At 34.3% G+C, this 17,007-nt stretch overlaps 1 protein-coding gene across 1 annotated transcript; it reads left to right on the top strand.

Moving 5' to 3' along the window:
- Window positions 1-6,884: 6,884 nt before the first annotated feature.
- LOC117323319 lies at window positions 6,885-16,989 on the top strand. The gene is made up of 5 exons (XM_033878459.1): window positions 6,885-7,020; window positions 8,473-8,691; window positions 9,281-9,423; window positions 9,900-10,003; window positions 16,684-16,989. The coding sequence occupies exons 2-5, from the start codon at window positions 8,520-8,522 to the stop codon at window positions 16,850-16,852; spliced, it is 588 nt and encodes a 195-aa protein (XP_033734350.1). The 5' UTR covers window positions 6,885-7,020; window positions 8,473-8,519; the 3' UTR covers window positions 16,853-16,989.
- Window positions 16,990-17,007: the final 18 nt, after the last annotated feature.

Consider the following 17,007-nt stretch of genomic DNA (forward strand, 5'->3'; position numbering starts at 1 on the left):
CGGTCACATTACTGACAACGGGTGAACCAGTCGTCCCACTCCAAATATGCTGAGCGCTAATCATGAGTAGCAACTACCATTTGTAAAGACTCTGGTATGTCTCGGCTAGGGGACAGAAACCAAAGCCTTCCCCACAGGAGCGAACGCTCAACTAAAGGCCAAAAGTGAGGCATTGTCAAGGGAGACATTAGGAAGAGGAAAGTTTTTAAGAAAGAAGATTAAACATAAGATCCCAAATTTAGTCACATCTTACGATCATGCAATGGGGGCAGCAGGTACAATTCTTACGCCCTACCTGCAGGGCAGTTATACAGCTACAGATGTATATTGTATCTAGCAATGTCGTCCTTTTTCTAGTGTGTGAAAATTTATCATCTGTATTAATTTAAGCAATAAAATTCACAGGTTTTTTTATCCTGTATAGTAGATGTAAAACACGAAATCAGTATTGTTTCTTGGATAATATCACTTTTGTTTAATAGATATATCATCATCAACACAAAATACATTTAAGACCATTACACTAAATCCAAGACAAAACGTTTTGTAAAACATGCTGTTTCAAATCAAACAACATGTGTCATTCATAAGTTCATAAGTTAACAACATTAAAACCCCTTACGCGCTTTCATCCGGACCAATAAGCGTGATCAGTATAAGTTTCGCAATTGTTATGAAACCAATAAAGTTTGTTTTTTTTTGTTCTTTTTTTGTTACGTAGGATTACTAAATAAACTTTTTTTTTTAAATATATAAAGGAACAGGTATAGATATTTTTAATATTTTTGTTCGTTGTGACAGTTATATAGTTCATCATATAAAGTAAATGGGGAATCCATTGCGCTATACAGCTCTCTCTGTCAATCTACAAGGATTCTTCAGTGACGGATTGTGTCAAAATGAAGAAATTAAGGAGTATCAGAGATAATACATGTGTACCTCAGGCTAGTTATTTCTCCGTGATTTTGACTTTTCTCTGTAAAACGTGAAATAATCGTACTGTTTACATGATCTTGTCATTTCCTTTTTACTTCTATATGTTAGTTGTAACATTAAACTCAATTAATGATCAAATAGTCATGTCTACCATCAGTGTAGGGCCGTAGCTCTGCCGTATACTACATTTCAAGAGAGGCACCTCTTAAAGACACTAATATGACCGATATATAAATTATATTGTTAATTTAGTAAGACAACGCTCTGTTTCGGCTATGCTGCTTCTCTCCAATGGGTATAACAACCTTCCCACTATGGGTTAAACTTCATTTAATTTCCGTCAAATCAGTTACATCAACAATCCATCAGTAAAGCATGTTATAAACAGCTAAAAATAGAACGTATTGTTCAAACTGTAGTTTCTATTTTTTAGCTTTACCTACCCCCTGCCACTTACTGCCTCCTTTCTGCTGTTATATATAAATATAATGCATTATGGTTAATGTTCATAATTTTTGTTATTTTCTAAACTTTGAATCCTTTACCCGATTGATGTTTGTAAATCTTTCATGGAAAACCTCTGTTGTGGTTTTCAGTAATCATGTGATTACTTGTTCACAAAGTGTACTGATGTGGAGTTTTTGATATATACTCTCGGCAACACTTGCTAACGCTTTTTAGCTAAGGTTTGTACAGCTTGGTTGTGATTTATACATATTTCTGTAACCAGGTATTTACATTAGCATTAATTATATGGATATTTTATGGCGGGCTTCGACCACATCTATGATCTAAGACTTTGCTAGGATAAATTGTTATCTTTGATTTATATTCTTCAACTGGTGTTTAATATATAATAAATGGTCATTTCAATTAACATCTTTATCATTTTTGCTTGCCATAGTGGTTGCCCTGTATAAATTGTATGTTACGGCTATGCCGCTTCTACAACCTACCCGCTGTGGGTTTATCTTCATTTAATTTCCGTCAAACCTGCTCAGTAGCATCAACAATCATCAGTAAAGTATGAAATAAACATCTTAAAAACCGAACTTGAACCAACCTTGCGTGCGTGGAGTTACGTCCCTGGATGGTATACAGTAAAACTCGGATTTATTAATCTAATGCCGGGAAATTTCGTTGCAAATTTATGATGGCTTTTTCACATATAACACATAATTAATGTTTTCTCAAAAAAAGTGCTTTAAACGAGATTTAACTTAGCTTTGTAGCTCTGCTGTGCCTAAAGCTAGATTTGACCTAGTTATGTTACCCTGGTGTACCTTAACCTAGATTGGACCTGGGTTTTTTTATCCTCATGTGCCTTAAACTAGATTTGACCTAGTTTTGTTACCCTAATGTGTGTTAACCTAATTTGACTTTGTTTTGTGTCCCTGATGTGCCCTTACCTAGATTAGACCTAGTTTTGCTACCCCTTCTGACATATTGCCTTATTATCCTTTCATACTTTTTCAATGGTCTCTATGCAGATTTATATATTTTTGTTCGCACTGCCATCGTTATATATCACTTTTAAGAATTACTATTTGCATTTTTCTTGTAGGCTTTGGGTTCCAGTATATGTTCCAATATTTGTCCCCATTCTTGAATTGTTTTATTCTATTGTTTTCATAAAGCATGTTTCAATAACAAGAAAAAAAACACCTAGTTATGTTTTAAAGTACATGTTCTTTACATACATTTTATCAACATTCGCCATCTCGTCTGTATACCTTGATATCTTAGTTACTCTCCGCCATTTATAATCAACATGAAGAATCCGAAGTCACCGTTAAATCTAACGCGCATTTTAGAAGAAAGTACTGACTCCATAATTGGGTTATAAATTTATTGTGGATGAATAAGTGTACACTTACGTTTACTGTCACACACGTTTTGTGTTTTTAGTATATAATAAGTTTTATTACCTGATCTCGAAGTCGCAATAATATCAACTTCTTACAAAAAGTCGATCGGGCTCACTTTAATAAAAGAAACAAACAAATTACTTAGTTAATAATACGTTAGCATAACGCGGAACTATTGTGTTATATTTCCATTTGCTCTGCATTGTAAATATAACCTTATCAAAAAAATAGAAAGTCATCAATTAGATGATACAATGTTATTCTCACATAACCCCAAACTCTTTTCTCCCTTCTTCTATTGACCTGTGGAACTCACTACCCCCAGATATTAAAAATAGCCCCTCCCTTAGTAACCTGAATAAATACCTACACAGACACTCACCGACAGTCCCTCCTTATTATAGTTATGGGGAACGTTCTGATCAGGTTCATCATGCTAGATTGAGGATGAATTGCAGCTCTCTAAATGCCCATCTATTTAGTCGTAATCTTATCGACAGCCCTGTATGTTCATGTAGACAAGCGTATGAAACCTCTGAACACTTTCTATTGTCTTGTCCAAACTATACCATTGTAAGAAACGAATGTTTTGTAGATCTACCAATAGACTACACTTTTGATATGCTCCAAATCTATCAATTACAGAGAATGCAAATATTTTCCATTGCATCCAACTTTATATTTTAAAAACCAAACGTTTTTTAAATTAAAAGTGCCATTTTACGAGTCCCAAGAGGTCACTAGTGCTGTATATTTACATTATATTACTATGTTTTATTATGTCATTATGATTATGTAGTACCTATAGTATCACTAGGTCCCATCACATCTCTCCCCCTCTCTCCCCCCCTCTCCCCCCCCTCTCTCTCTCTCTCTCCCCTCTATCTCTCTCTCTCTCATCAATAGTTTTGTTTTTAAGTTATACTATTTGACTAATAAATGGCTATACAGTGTTGTCACCCGCCAATCTATTATTTAAGGAGACAGATTTAAATAAGTATTTTCATACTTTTTTCTGAATCCTTTTATTATTATGTATCATATATATGACATGTAAATATTGAATAAAATAGTGTTTAAACTAACCCCAATTGGTGTGGTGATATGAAGAACAATGGTCGTGACGTAACAGTTAATGTTAGTTTGGTTTCTATATAAAGGCGATCTTAATACACTCGGAATACTCGGCACTGTTGAAAGTTCTGAACCAAATCATTTAACTTTAGTTGGTATTCTAATCTGTGCCATGTTTATCCATTTGCGTGCTCACATGCTCTCGACAACTTCAAATGTCTTTCCTCAACAATTCAACACCATCAATTTGTTGACATGTTTTACAGGTATTCAACGAAAAAAATACATAAAAAAGTTCATATTTTGAGAAAGTTTGTAATTACCATTAGTCTTGTCATTTTATTATTTAACCGCAAAGTCTTTGAAACTGATATCTTTGTTGTTGTTGTTGTTGTTTTGTTTTTTTGTTGTTGTTGTTTTTTTTTGTGTAAAATATTTTTATTTTCCTTTTGACACAAGGATGAATATAGAAATATTTGCATAAATATTTGTATAATTATCTACCATTGTCACTATGACAATGGTAGATAATTATACAAATATTTATGCAAATATTTCTATATACACTGTACTAAATCATCTTCATGTTAAAATATATTTGGAATTACACTTTATACATCTGAGGAATAACTTATTACAATTAAGCGTAACATGGGGATACATAGGACTGAAATTTCAGGACTGCTTATTTTAGAGTAAGGCTCTGTGGGATTGGATAACTTGCTACCGTTCTACTCTTGTAAGTAGTGATTTTCAACTTAAGCTGATATGGACCATACAGTCTATTCCGATTTCGTCATAAATGTTTTCATCTAGGTCAGTGTACAAAATGCTATACATATATGGCTTTTCATTTAAATTGGTTTATTTACATGTACTTTGTAACAGAAAAGTTAACAAAAATAAATCTTTGGGAAAATGTTGTTCTTGTTTTTTTGTTTGTTTTTCGCCCGAAAGAGAATCAAGAAAATAAAATGAATTAGTTACTGGACTTAATCTAATACCAACTTCTTGTGCTACCTTATAATGGATGAAGTCAGGGTTAGGAAAACCTCACCTCGTGCAAGTTTGACTGAACCGTTCAGAAAGGTTAAGTTCGTGATTCTGAAGAACGGAAATGTGAATAGGTTTTGTGTTTTATATCATTACTAAATTATTTGGCGGGAATAAACACCCTAAAATGGTTTTCTTGATAAAGGAAGTAATTTTCAATAAAATGATGAATGTGTATGAACGTTTAACTTAATCATCAAATCTATTAAATTTAAACATCTATGTTATGATTTCTGGTAAATGTAAATCGTGCTGCAAAACAAAAATAGAATTAAACAAGAAATATCTTTAAAAAAGATAAACGGCATAGTTTTAATGCTGGTCGTTATAATGTAAAACTGCTGGTGAAATACATTAACGAACTTATTAATAAATGCGTTTCAGCACAGATTACAAAATTATATCAGTTTGAATCATTTTTGGTGATAAAAAGACTGCATCTGAATCAGGAATATAATTTTATTAATGTGTCATTTGAATAGATACATCCACTTATTCAGCTTGCATTCAATCTTAATTTTGTTTCGTCTTTAACTGCATATCTGCATTTTGCATTTACCACTACATTGACCAATCACATACTTCATCTTGACCAGTAACGCCACCTTCCCGTCATAGCCGGGGACAAAAAGAAAATTATACGGCTATGCCGAAAAAAAAAGAATAAAACTAAAACAATAACAAATACTGACAACAAAAAACAAAAACAAAAAACAAAAACAAAACACTTTGTTGTTCAGAAGTCATCGACTAAGCCATTTTTTCCGTGTTATGGCAAAAGACATAAGATGTTTCAATGTGAGGCAATGGACACATATGTAATCTCATCTTATCAAAATTAGTATCACCATGCTAGATTAAGGATGGAGTGCAGTCCACTAAAATTTTATCTATTTCATAAAAATCTTATAGATAGTCCTCTATGCATGTGTAATCAAGAAGATAAGACCAACGAACATTTCCTATTACGTTGTCAACTTTTCGTGCAGTTTCGCTTACGTTGTTTTAGTGCTCTAAACTATCCCTTATCAACTGAAATACTACTCTTCGGTGATAACGAACTCACGTACGATGAAAATCTTTTGATTTTTTCCAATATTCAAGAATTTCATAATTATTTCTAAAAGATTTGAATGATTGTTTTTTTTTTTTTTTTTTTTTTTATTATTGTTTGTCAAGTACACAGCTGTTACAGCAGGTTGTATATCTCATGTCATGGCATAAAATTCCTCTCTAATCTTTTTCTTCTGGTATTTTCATCTCTTCTCTTTCCGAATTTCACATTTTTCATTTATTCAAGTATTACATTGCTCACTAATGTATTCTCCCACTTGCTGCCGTTTACTTAATGTGTCATAAAAGGGAAACGGATTAATATCAGTCTTATACTTGTTTCCGAATCCTATTCACATTATGATTGTATGGATGTGTATTGTATATGTATGAATTGAATGAATAAACTAAAGTTTATATTAAAATTAGTATTTCTGCAGTGCTATATAAACAGATGGATACATGTGTGTAATGGTTGGAAGCATTTGCTTGTCATTTCTTCAAATCACGTGCTATACAAACCGTTTGGCCATAAAATAATATACAATGTAGAATTGGCTCAATTGGTCAAATTATCATTGGATAGTTAATATATTTACTTTCTATTGTATGTGTGAATATACCAGTATTTCTGATTTTTCATTCTAATGTTTTCGATAAAATGTTTGAAGAAACTTAATATAAAATCATATAATTCATAGATTAAGTAACATATATATAGTATTTTCTGTATCTGAAAATAAGACAAATGCCAATATCATCAAGTTCTAAATGGCCTTTTATCTGTATATATGTCTCTGGTTTTGATGGTAAATATTTATATTTTTTTTTATGTTAGGAATGTCACACCGTTTCCGGCTTTAATCTTACCATTCACATATAAATTCCGGTTTTGCGAACTTGAATGCTGTTTGTGATGCAGTTGCTGTTTATAAAAAAGATATTGTTGATTTAAAATGATTGAGAGAGGACACAGTCAGTCGGTGAGATGAGGAAGAAACACTTGTATCATCAGAGATTTTAACTACACATAGCAGTATGTATCTGTACTTCCTGATGTATGCAAACTACAGACGGGGAATATTCGTACACACCTGTCACAACATTATTATATTGGTGCATAATTTTACAGTTTATGTCACTGATTTGAGTGATTTCTCGTGCAATTTTTTTTTTTGAACGCGTGGGATTTATTGCTAAGCGGGAAAAGTTTTTTTTCATATTCGTATTTATTGAATAAGTAAACTGTCAATAATCGGTTACAATTTATTAACACAAAGAAAACATATGTTCTGTGCATTCTATGGGGGCGGTGATGTCAATTTCAGGTCACTTAATTATCGTCCATGTTAGTAATTCATCTCTTTCGCAGTCGTGCCAAGAATCGCAAATGATTATACATATACATATATTTGAAATACTAAGGTTTTCCATCAAATTAACCCCTTTGAGTACATGTAGAAAATCTATCTGATGTATATATTGAAAAAATACACATTTGGGTCCATTCTCTAAAAATAAAGACAAATTGAGCCCCATTTTCCCTATTTTGGTAATTTCCAAGTCCATTTTGGTAAATATTCCAACAGTGCAGAAAGTGTCCCCTACCCATGTAAAGAAATATATTTGATTTTAGATTATGATCAATTTATTTCTGGTCCAAGAATGAAATTTTCTAATACCAGACTCGAGACTTCAGTTGCAGTTTAATCGATGTATATATATAATAGAAAATACATGGCCAGTGTCTTAAAATATAAGCTGTATTTTGGCAAGGGTAAAGAAAGACTAAAGTGCCAAGCGACTTATGTTTTTCTGTCCCGAGCCAAAAATACAGGTTATATTTTAAGACACTGATCATGACCATGTATTCTATTTATCCTGCAACATCATCAAAAATTATCATTTTGAAGTGAAACTGTCAAAAATGATAGAAATATGTTTGCCTTTTAAACGTTGTTTCACTTTATAGTAGGTCAGTCGAATTGACGTACATATGCTAAGATTCCAAAATACAGCTGTTTTCTGTCACTGCCGTATACAGCAAAAATATATACAGTGGGTGTATTCTGACAATGCTGTGGTAGTTACAGGATAAATGGTTACATGTAATTGAAACTCAAAATTCTTATTGAAAATATGCATATCGCACTGCATATAGTGTTCCAACTGTTTTGGTACAAGTCAAGGTAACTAAGTTATATTTAATATTTTTCTAAATATATCTTTCACACTTCAGGGACTTTCTTAATTACTTTCCAAAAAGAGTGCTGCGTACTTGCAATTTAAATATAAATTGTGTAGAAGTTAATTCAAAATGCATTATATTTATCATAGTGTATAAAACTGGTAAGTATTCGTGCCAATTGTAGTCATCTAATTTGTTCATGTCAGCTATAGAAAATTTGTATTACTTTTAACACTTATTGATTCTTTTATTGTTAATCTGTAAATAACAATTACATAAAAATGTATTCAATTCTTTCAGAAAATAGATTTGACAACTTGACAACAGGGTTGCTACCTGCCGTTGATATGTTCCATGGTGCCCATCTGAGGATGAGGACTAGGGGGAGTCAACCCTCGTCCTTCCATTCCTTTTTTGGATCAGTATACACCGGTAACAAGCAACCATTCCGTAGAGGGGTCATGTTCGTCTTTATTGCCGGTGTTCTTATACTGGTAGGAGGCATTCTCACATGGATGGGTAAGCTGTCTTATGCACACAATCAAGTTTTAACAGAGATTTTGTGATATGATTTATATTTTGAATAACCTTGTTCTTATAAGCCATTGAGTCTGATCGATCAAAAGGATGTACTTACAATTTCAGCTCACATGACTCATGAGAATTTTGTGAGCTTATAATATTATCATACATCATTTGTCAACTGATAAATCACTACTTGCTTTGAATAACTGTTGTTTTTTTTGTTTTTTTTTTTCATGCCCCCGCCATGAAATTGAAGGGGGAGGGTATATAGTGTTACTCATGGCCGTCCCGTCCCGCCCCATCCTGTCCTGTCCTGTCCCAAATTGGACCAATGTAATGTAACTAGCTATAATCTCAGGAACTGCTGATCTGAGGTTTTGGGGTGTCAAGTGGGAGCATTTATGTGTTTTTTTCTAGTTTTCTATCTTTGCCAAATTTGTTCAAAATTAAAGCATATTTAATTTTAGTTTTTGGGGGAAAGGAACAAATTTTGTGTGCCAAGTCTGGTTACCTGATCTGACACCAAAATGCCACACATGAACACATATAATATATGTATGTATTATATTTTTCCTCGAACTAGGATACAGCAACGTGTTTGTGAACAGTCGAATCTCCTACATCGGCCCTTTACTGATCGCACTAGCTCTACTGATGTTCCTGATTGCCATTCGTCAGTTTCTTCTTGCTAAAAAACAGACCATACATAACCGAGAAAGGCTAGAGGTAAGTATGCACTGGTATTTTACATATTGAATTTATAAGACCAGTCTTTAAAAAATAACTGTAACTTCGATATTCAATAGGATATATTTCTATGATGAAAAGGTGTCCTTTTTGTGGAAGTTGTTTAAGTATTGTAAGTGTAACTAATACATTCATAATAACTCAGATATCACAAAAGTTACCAGCCGACAAGCTGATATCAAGATTATAAAAACCGTGTTTTCACTCCTGCAGATCCGAAGCTAAGTTTAATATTTAGGTTTAGCTGTCCAGATTTAACTTGATGCTTGATTTCCATTTTCCGAATATAATTTCGCATAAGAGAACAATTAGGTAATCAACTACTTTCTTGATTAATTAATTTTTTAACTTGTTCCACTCTGATAAGATGTAAATTCAGACATGTTGGACCAAGATAAAAAATAAGTGTGTTATTAAATGTTTAATTTGAACACATATTGCTTGTTGATTTAAAGCAGTTAGCTGGTGAAACAGTGGCAGCTGTGGTCATCAACACAGATGAGAGGGACGATACAGTTACAGTTATAATGGACACAATAAACAACTCCCCAGAAATAAGGTATGTATCAAACCAAGGGAGGTAATCCTATACTAACTCCCCAGAGACTGTAAGTTATGTATCAAAACTAGAGAGGCAATCCTTTGCCAACTAACCAGAGACTGTAAGTTATGTACAAAATCCTTTGCCAACTCCCAAGAGACTGTAAATTATGTATCAAAACTAGAAAGACAATCCTTTGCCAACTCACCAGAGACTATAAGATAACCCTGGGGAGTAGTTAAAGGGTTATCTTATAGTCTATAGAGAGTAGTTAAAGGGTTATCTTATAGTCTCTTGGGAGTTGTTAAAGGGTTATCTTATAGTCTCTGGGGAGTAGTTAAAGGGTTATCTTACAGTCTCTGGGGAGTTGTTAAAGGGTTATCTTACAGTCTCTGGGGAGTTGTTAAAGGGTTATCTTACAGTCTCTGGGGAGTTGTTAAAGGGTTATCTTATAGTCTCTGGGGAGTTGTTAAAGGGTTATCTTACAGTCTTTGGGGAGTTGTTAAAGGGTTATCTTACAGTCTATAGAGAGTAGTTAAAGGGTTATCTTATAGTCTCTTGGGAGTTGTTAAAGGGTTATCTTATAGTCTCTGGGGAGTTGTTAAAGGGTTATCTTACAGTCTCTGGGGAGTTGTTAAAGGGTTATCTTATAGTCTCTGGGGAGTTGTTAAAGGGTTATCTTATAGTCTCTGGGGAGTTGTTAAAGGGTTATCTTACAGTCTTTGGGGAGTAGTTAAAGAGTTATCTTATAGTCTATAGAGAGTAGTTAAAGGGTTATCTTACAGTCTCTGGGGAGTAGTTAAAGGGTTATCTTATAGTCTATAGAGAGTAGTTAAAGGGTTATCTTATAGTCTCTGGGGAGTAGTTAAAGGGTTATCTTACAGTCTCTGGGGAGTAGTTAAAGGGTTATCTTATAGTCTATAGAGAGTAGTTAAAGGGTTATCTTATAGTCTATAGAGATTAGTTAAAGGGTTATCTTACAGTCTCTGGGGAGTAGTTAAAGGGTTATCTTATAGTCTATAGAGAGTAGTTAAAGGGTTATCTTATAGTCTCTGGGGAGTAGTTAAAGGGTTATCTTACAGTCTCTGGGGAGTAGTTAAAGGGTTATCTTATAGTCTATAGAGAGTAGTTAAAGGGTTATCTTATAGTCTCTGGGGAGTTGTTAAAGGGTTATCTTACAGTCTCTGGGGAGTAGTTAAAGGGTTATCTTACAGTCTCTGGGGAGTTGTTAAAGGGTTATCTTATAGTCTATAGAGAGTAGTTAAAGGGTTATCTTATAGTCTATAGAGAGTAGTTAAAGGGTTATCTTACAGTCTCTGGGGAGTTGTTTAAGGGTTATCTTATAGTCTCTGGGGAGTTGTTAAAGGGTTATCTTATAGTCTCTGGGGAGTTGTTAAAGGGTTATCTTATAGTCTCTGGGGAGTTGTTAAAGGGTTATCTTACAGTCTCTGGGGAGTTGTTAAAGGGTTATCTTACAGTCTCTGGGGAGTTGTTAAAGGGTTATCTTATAGTCTCTGGGGAGTAGTTAAAGGGTTATCTTATAGTCTCTGGGGAGTTGTTAAAGGGTTATCTTATAGTCTATAGAGAGTTGTTAAAGGGTTATCTTATAGTCTCTGGGGAGTAGTTAAAGGGTTATCTTACAGTCTCTGGGGAGTTGTTAAAGGGTTATCTTATAGTCTCTGGGGAGTTGTTAAAGGGTTATCTTATAGTCTCTGGGGAGTTGTTAAAGGGTTTTCTTATAGTCTCTGGGGAGTTGTTAAAGGGTTATCTTATAGTCTATAGAGAGTTGTTAAAGGGTTATCTTATAGTCTCTGGGGAGTTGTTAAAGGGTTATCTTATAGTCTCTGGGGAGTAGTTAAAGGGTTATCTTATAGTCTATAGAGAGTAGTTAAAGGGTTATCTTATAGTCTCTTGGGAGTTGTTAAAGGGTTATCTTATAGTCTATAGAGAGTTGTTAAAGGGTTATCTTACAGTCTCTGGGGAGTAGTTAAAGGGTTATCTTACAGTCTCTGGGGTGTTGTTAAAGGGTTATCTTACAGTCTCTGGGGAGTAGTTAAAGGGTTATCTTATAGTCTCTGGGGAGTAGTTAAAGGGTTATCTTATAGTCTATAGAGAGTTGTTAAAGGGTTATCTTACAGTCTCTGGGGAGTTGGTAAAGGGTTATCTTATAGTCTCTGGGGAGTTGTTAAAGGGTTATCTTATAGTCTATAGAGAGTTGTTAAAGGGTTATCTTATAGTCTCTGGGGAGTTGTTTAAGGGTTTTCTTATAGTCTCTGGGGAGTTGTTAAAGGGTTATCTTACAGTCTCTGGGGAGTTGTTAAAGGGTTATCTTACAGTCTCTGGGGAGTTGTTAAAGGGTTATCTTACAGTCTCTGGGGAGTTGTTAAAGGGTTATCATATAGTCTCTGGGGAGTAGTTAAAGGGTTATCTTATAGTCTCTGGGGAGTTGTTAAAGGGTTATCTTATAGTCTCTGGGGAGTTGTTAAAGGGTTATCTTACAGTCTCTGGGGAGTAGTTAAAGGGTTATCTTACAGTCTCTGGGGAGTAGTTAAAGGGTTATCTTACAGTCTCTGGGGAGTTGTTAAAGGGTTATCATATAGTCTCTGGGGAGTTGTTAAAGGGTTATCTTATAGTCTCTGGGGAGTTGTTAAAAGGTTATCTTATAGTCTCTTGGGAGTTGTTAAAGGGTTATCTTACAGTCTCTGGGGAGTTGTTAAAGGGTTATCTTATAGTCTCTGGGGAGTTGTTAAAGGGTTATCTTATAGTCTCTGGGGAGTTGTTAAAGGGTTATCTTACAGTCTCTGGGGAGTTGTTAAAGGGTTATCTTATAGTCTCTGGGGAGTTGTTAAAGGGTTATCTTACAGTCTCTGGGGAGTAGTTAAAGAGTTATCTTATAGTCTATAGAGAGTAGTTAAAGGGTTATCTTATAGTCTATAGAGAGTAGTTAAAGGGTTATCTTACAGTCTCTGGGGAGTAGTTAAAGGGTTATCTTATAGTCTATAGAGAGTAGTTAAAGGGTTATCTTACAGTGGCAGCTGTGGTCATCAACACAGATGAGAGGGACGATACAGTTACAGTTATAATGGACACAATAAACAACTCCCCAGAAATAAGGTATGTATCAAACCAAGGGAGGTAATCCTATACTAACTCCCCAGAGACTGTAAGTTATGTATCAAAACTAGAGAGGCAATCCTTTGCCAACTAACCAGAGACTATAAGTTATGTACAAAATCCTTTGCCAACTCTCAAGAGACTGTAAATTATGTATCAAAACTAGAAAGACAATCCTTTGCCAACTCACCAGAGACTATAAGATAACCCTTTAACTACTCCCCAGAGACTATAAGATAACCCTTTAACAACTCACCAGAGACTGTAAGATAACCCTTTAACTACTCTCTATAGACTATAAGATAACCCTTTAACTACTCCCCAGAGACTATAAGATAACCCTTTAACAACTCCCCAGAGACTGTAAGATAACCCTTTAACTGCTCTCTATAGACTATAAGATAACCCTTTAACAACTCCCCAGAGACTGTAAGATAACCCTTTAACTACACTCTCTATAGACTATAAGATAACCCTTTAACTACTCCCCAGAGACTATGAGATAACCCTTTAACAACTCCCCAGAGACTGTAAGATAACCCTTTAACTGCTCTCTATAGACTATAAGATAACCCTTTAACAACTCCCCAGAGACTGTAAGATAACCCTTTAACTACTCTCTATAGACTATAAGATAACCCTTTAACAACTCCCCAGAGACTGTAAGATAACCCTTTAACTACTCTCTATAGACTATAAGATAACCCTTTAACTACTCCCCAGAAACTGTAAGATAACCCTTTAACAACTCCCAAGAGACTATAAGATAACCCTTTAACTACTCTCTATAGACTATAAGATAACCCTTTAACAACTCCCCAGAGACTGTAAGATAACCCTTTAACTACTCTCTATAGACTATAAGATAACCCTTTAACTACTCCCCAGAAACTGTAAGATAACCCTTTAACAACTCCCCAGAGACTATAAGATAACCCTTTAACTACTCTCTATAGACTATAAGATAACCCTTTAACTACTCCCCAGAGACTGTAAGATAACCCTTTAACAACTCCCCAGAGACTATAAGATAACCCTTTAACAACTCCCCAGAGACTGTAATATAACCCTTTAACAACTCCCCAGAGACTATAAGATAACCCTTTAACTACTCTCTATAGACTATAAGATAACCCTTTAACAACTCCCAAGAGACTATAAGATAACCCTTTAACTACTCTCTATAGACTATAAGATAACCCTTTAACTACTCGCCAGAGACTATAAGATAACCCTTTAACAACTCCCCAGAGACTATAAGATAACCCTTTACCAACTCCCCAGAGACTGTAAGATAACCCTTTAACAACTCCCCAGAGACTATAAGATAACCCTTTAACTACTCTCTATAGACTATAAGATAATCCTTTAACAACTCCCCAGAGACTATAAGATAACCCTTTAACAACTCCCCAGAGACTATAAGATAACCCTTTAACTACTCTCTATAGACTATAAGATAACCCTTTACCAACTCCCCAGAGACTATAAGATAACCCTTTAACAACTCCCCAGAGACTATTAGGTACATATCCTAATCAGAGTAGGTAACCACACATCACTCAACATCTCCCCTGAACGTATAGTGTACGTAACATAAACAGTTGATATTGAATTACATATATACACCAGAGTTAATAATTAATGATTTTATTAATCACTGTTGTGTACCCATTAGAGAATGATCTTTTCAAGATGGGAGTGATTATGGTCACAGAATATAATAGTTTACTTTTACAAAATCACTTGTTGAAAAGAACAATCTGACTGACACAAGTACACAGTCTAACTCAGAGGCAGTTGAAATTGACATTATAACATTTACCGGATGCTGTTTATTTTATAAACAAGTGAATCCTTCACAAAATTGAGCAAACAGTAAAACTTGGCATCAAGGCATGATTTGCCGTGAGTTCTTGCTCATATTGAATTGACAAAGCAGCCCAACGTTTATCTTTATTGTCAGAAAGTCTCCCTGATGACATCCACTTTTAAGCAATATGATGTTAACGCTCACAGCCCTGATATTTTAAAAAAATCAAAGGAAAACCAAATCGTTTACATTACAAATAGGTTTACCAAATTTTATAGTAAGTTAAGCCAAAAATGTTACGTATGGGTTAAAAAAACAGATACATTTTGGTTTACGAACTGAGCTAGGTCCCAAATAATGATCGATTGCAATGGAAATTCCTTCTTCATTCATATTTAAGTGGACATTTAGAAATGAAAAAAATCTCATAAATTATATCAGTTTAACTTTATTTTGCACACTTTCAGTATGTATTTAAATATGTTTTCATCATATTCATTTCAAATTAAGAAAGAACAACTGATATTGTTTGGTGTACAAATGCTTTGTAACATAAAAGTATGTATCTTGATTTACACATTTGGCATGGAAACTGACCATGTCTTGTACCATTCTTGTGTGTAAGTAAGGAGAAATATTTCATTCAGAAATGTTCTGAATGGATATTCCAGCAATCTCTGTATTGTAGGTATTTGTCAATACAAAATCTTAGCAGACAATTAAATGTTTCTGAACATTAAATGTTTTTCCATTGTTTTACAGAAATGTATTACGATAATGATAATGAATTACAGTTAGGTTTTTTTATTTGTTTATTCAACCCGAGAGTCTTTTAAGTATAAATATTGTGAGATCTTATGACTTTAACTTCAAAAACCCTCAGTGTTCAAATGCATGTTTTTCTAGTCGTGTGATAAAAAGTATCTTAATTTAGATTTTCACCAAGACTTGCAAAAATAAAAACTTCTAACTAAAGACTTATTTCATAAAATCCCAATGAAATGAAAACTCATTTATTAATTAAGACCCTTCATGTATATGAAGTATCAATAAGATTGTGTTGGAATCTGGATTTTGAACCATTTAAGATCACACAAACATGGTTTTATGAGTACATATACACAGTGTGACTTTTAATACTGAACAATGAAAGGGAGGTAATACACAATTTTTATATTCTAGATAGACAGCAAGGTTGTTGTGGCCAGGATACAGTTATACAAAACTACCTTTCTTTGAACATGACTACTTCATTAGTGTAGATACATAACATTTAACACAGAGACAGGTCATATGCTGTAATACACTTAAGTATTATCACATGCCTTTCCTACGAATGTTTTATGTCCACCGCCACGAAGGTGTTGGAGGCATAAGCGCCGTCCTTGATCCATCTGTCAGTCTGTCTGCCACAAATTTTGTAAAGTTTACTTATTAACCGTGATAAGATATTGATATTTGAAATCAAATTCCTTAAAGAGTCGAACATCAATGTTATGAAGTCAAATTGGCATGTTAAACTTTTGTTTTCAAAATTTTTCACATTTTAGACTGTGCTTAAATTTTGCTTTAAGCTCAATTTCTAGCATAGTGGGAGCAGAAATGTCACAAACATGTATCTAGGTCAGATTTTAGAGAGCGGTGTGACAAGGGACATAACTCATGTTTTGGGAAAGGGCTATAGCTGTGAATGCAGCTGTGTTATTCCATTTGATAAGAATATTTTCGTTTCATATTTCCAAACTTATCCTGTACATTCTATATCCTGCAGACCCCATGGAGAGATCCAGCCTCCTTCCTACCTGGAGGCCACTGACACACCTGTGATCCCTATGGTTCCTTCGGCTCCAGATTATCACTCGGACCCGCCCCCATCCTACGAGGAGGCCATCACAGACACAGGACCCGAAATAAGAGATTCTGTCCCAGTTATAAAGTGAACAATTCTGGAGGAGAAAACATCTCTGATCTACAAAAGGAAGTCTATGGACTTCGGTAACAAAGATTAGTACATATATGTAAGTTATGTACTGATATTACTGACCGGTTAACCTAGCTTACCATATCCCCAAAAAAATAAAACAAAAGTTATTTT

Source organism: Pecten maximus, chromosome 3 (genome assembly GCF_902652985.1).
Source record: "Pecten maximus chromosome 3, xPecMax1.1, whole genome shotgun sequence".
Lineage (NCBI taxonomy): Eukaryota > Metazoa > Mollusca > Bivalvia > Pectinida > Pectinidae > Pecten > Pecten maximus.

Bases quoted from the DNA above. Each gene is read 5' to 3' on its own strand.
- LOC117323319 (XM_033878459.1), top strand. From the start codon at position 8,520: ATGTTCCATGGTGCCCATCTGAGGATGAGGACTAGGGGGAGTCAACCC. The intron at 8,692-9,280 runs GTAAGCTGTCTT...TCCTCGAACTAG, and splicing joins AGGCATTCTCACATGGATGG to GATACAGCAACGTGTTTGTG. The intron at 10,004-16,683 runs GTATGTATCAAA...TATATCCTGCAG, and splicing joins AACAACTCCCCAGAAATAAG to ACCCCATGGAGAGATCCAGC.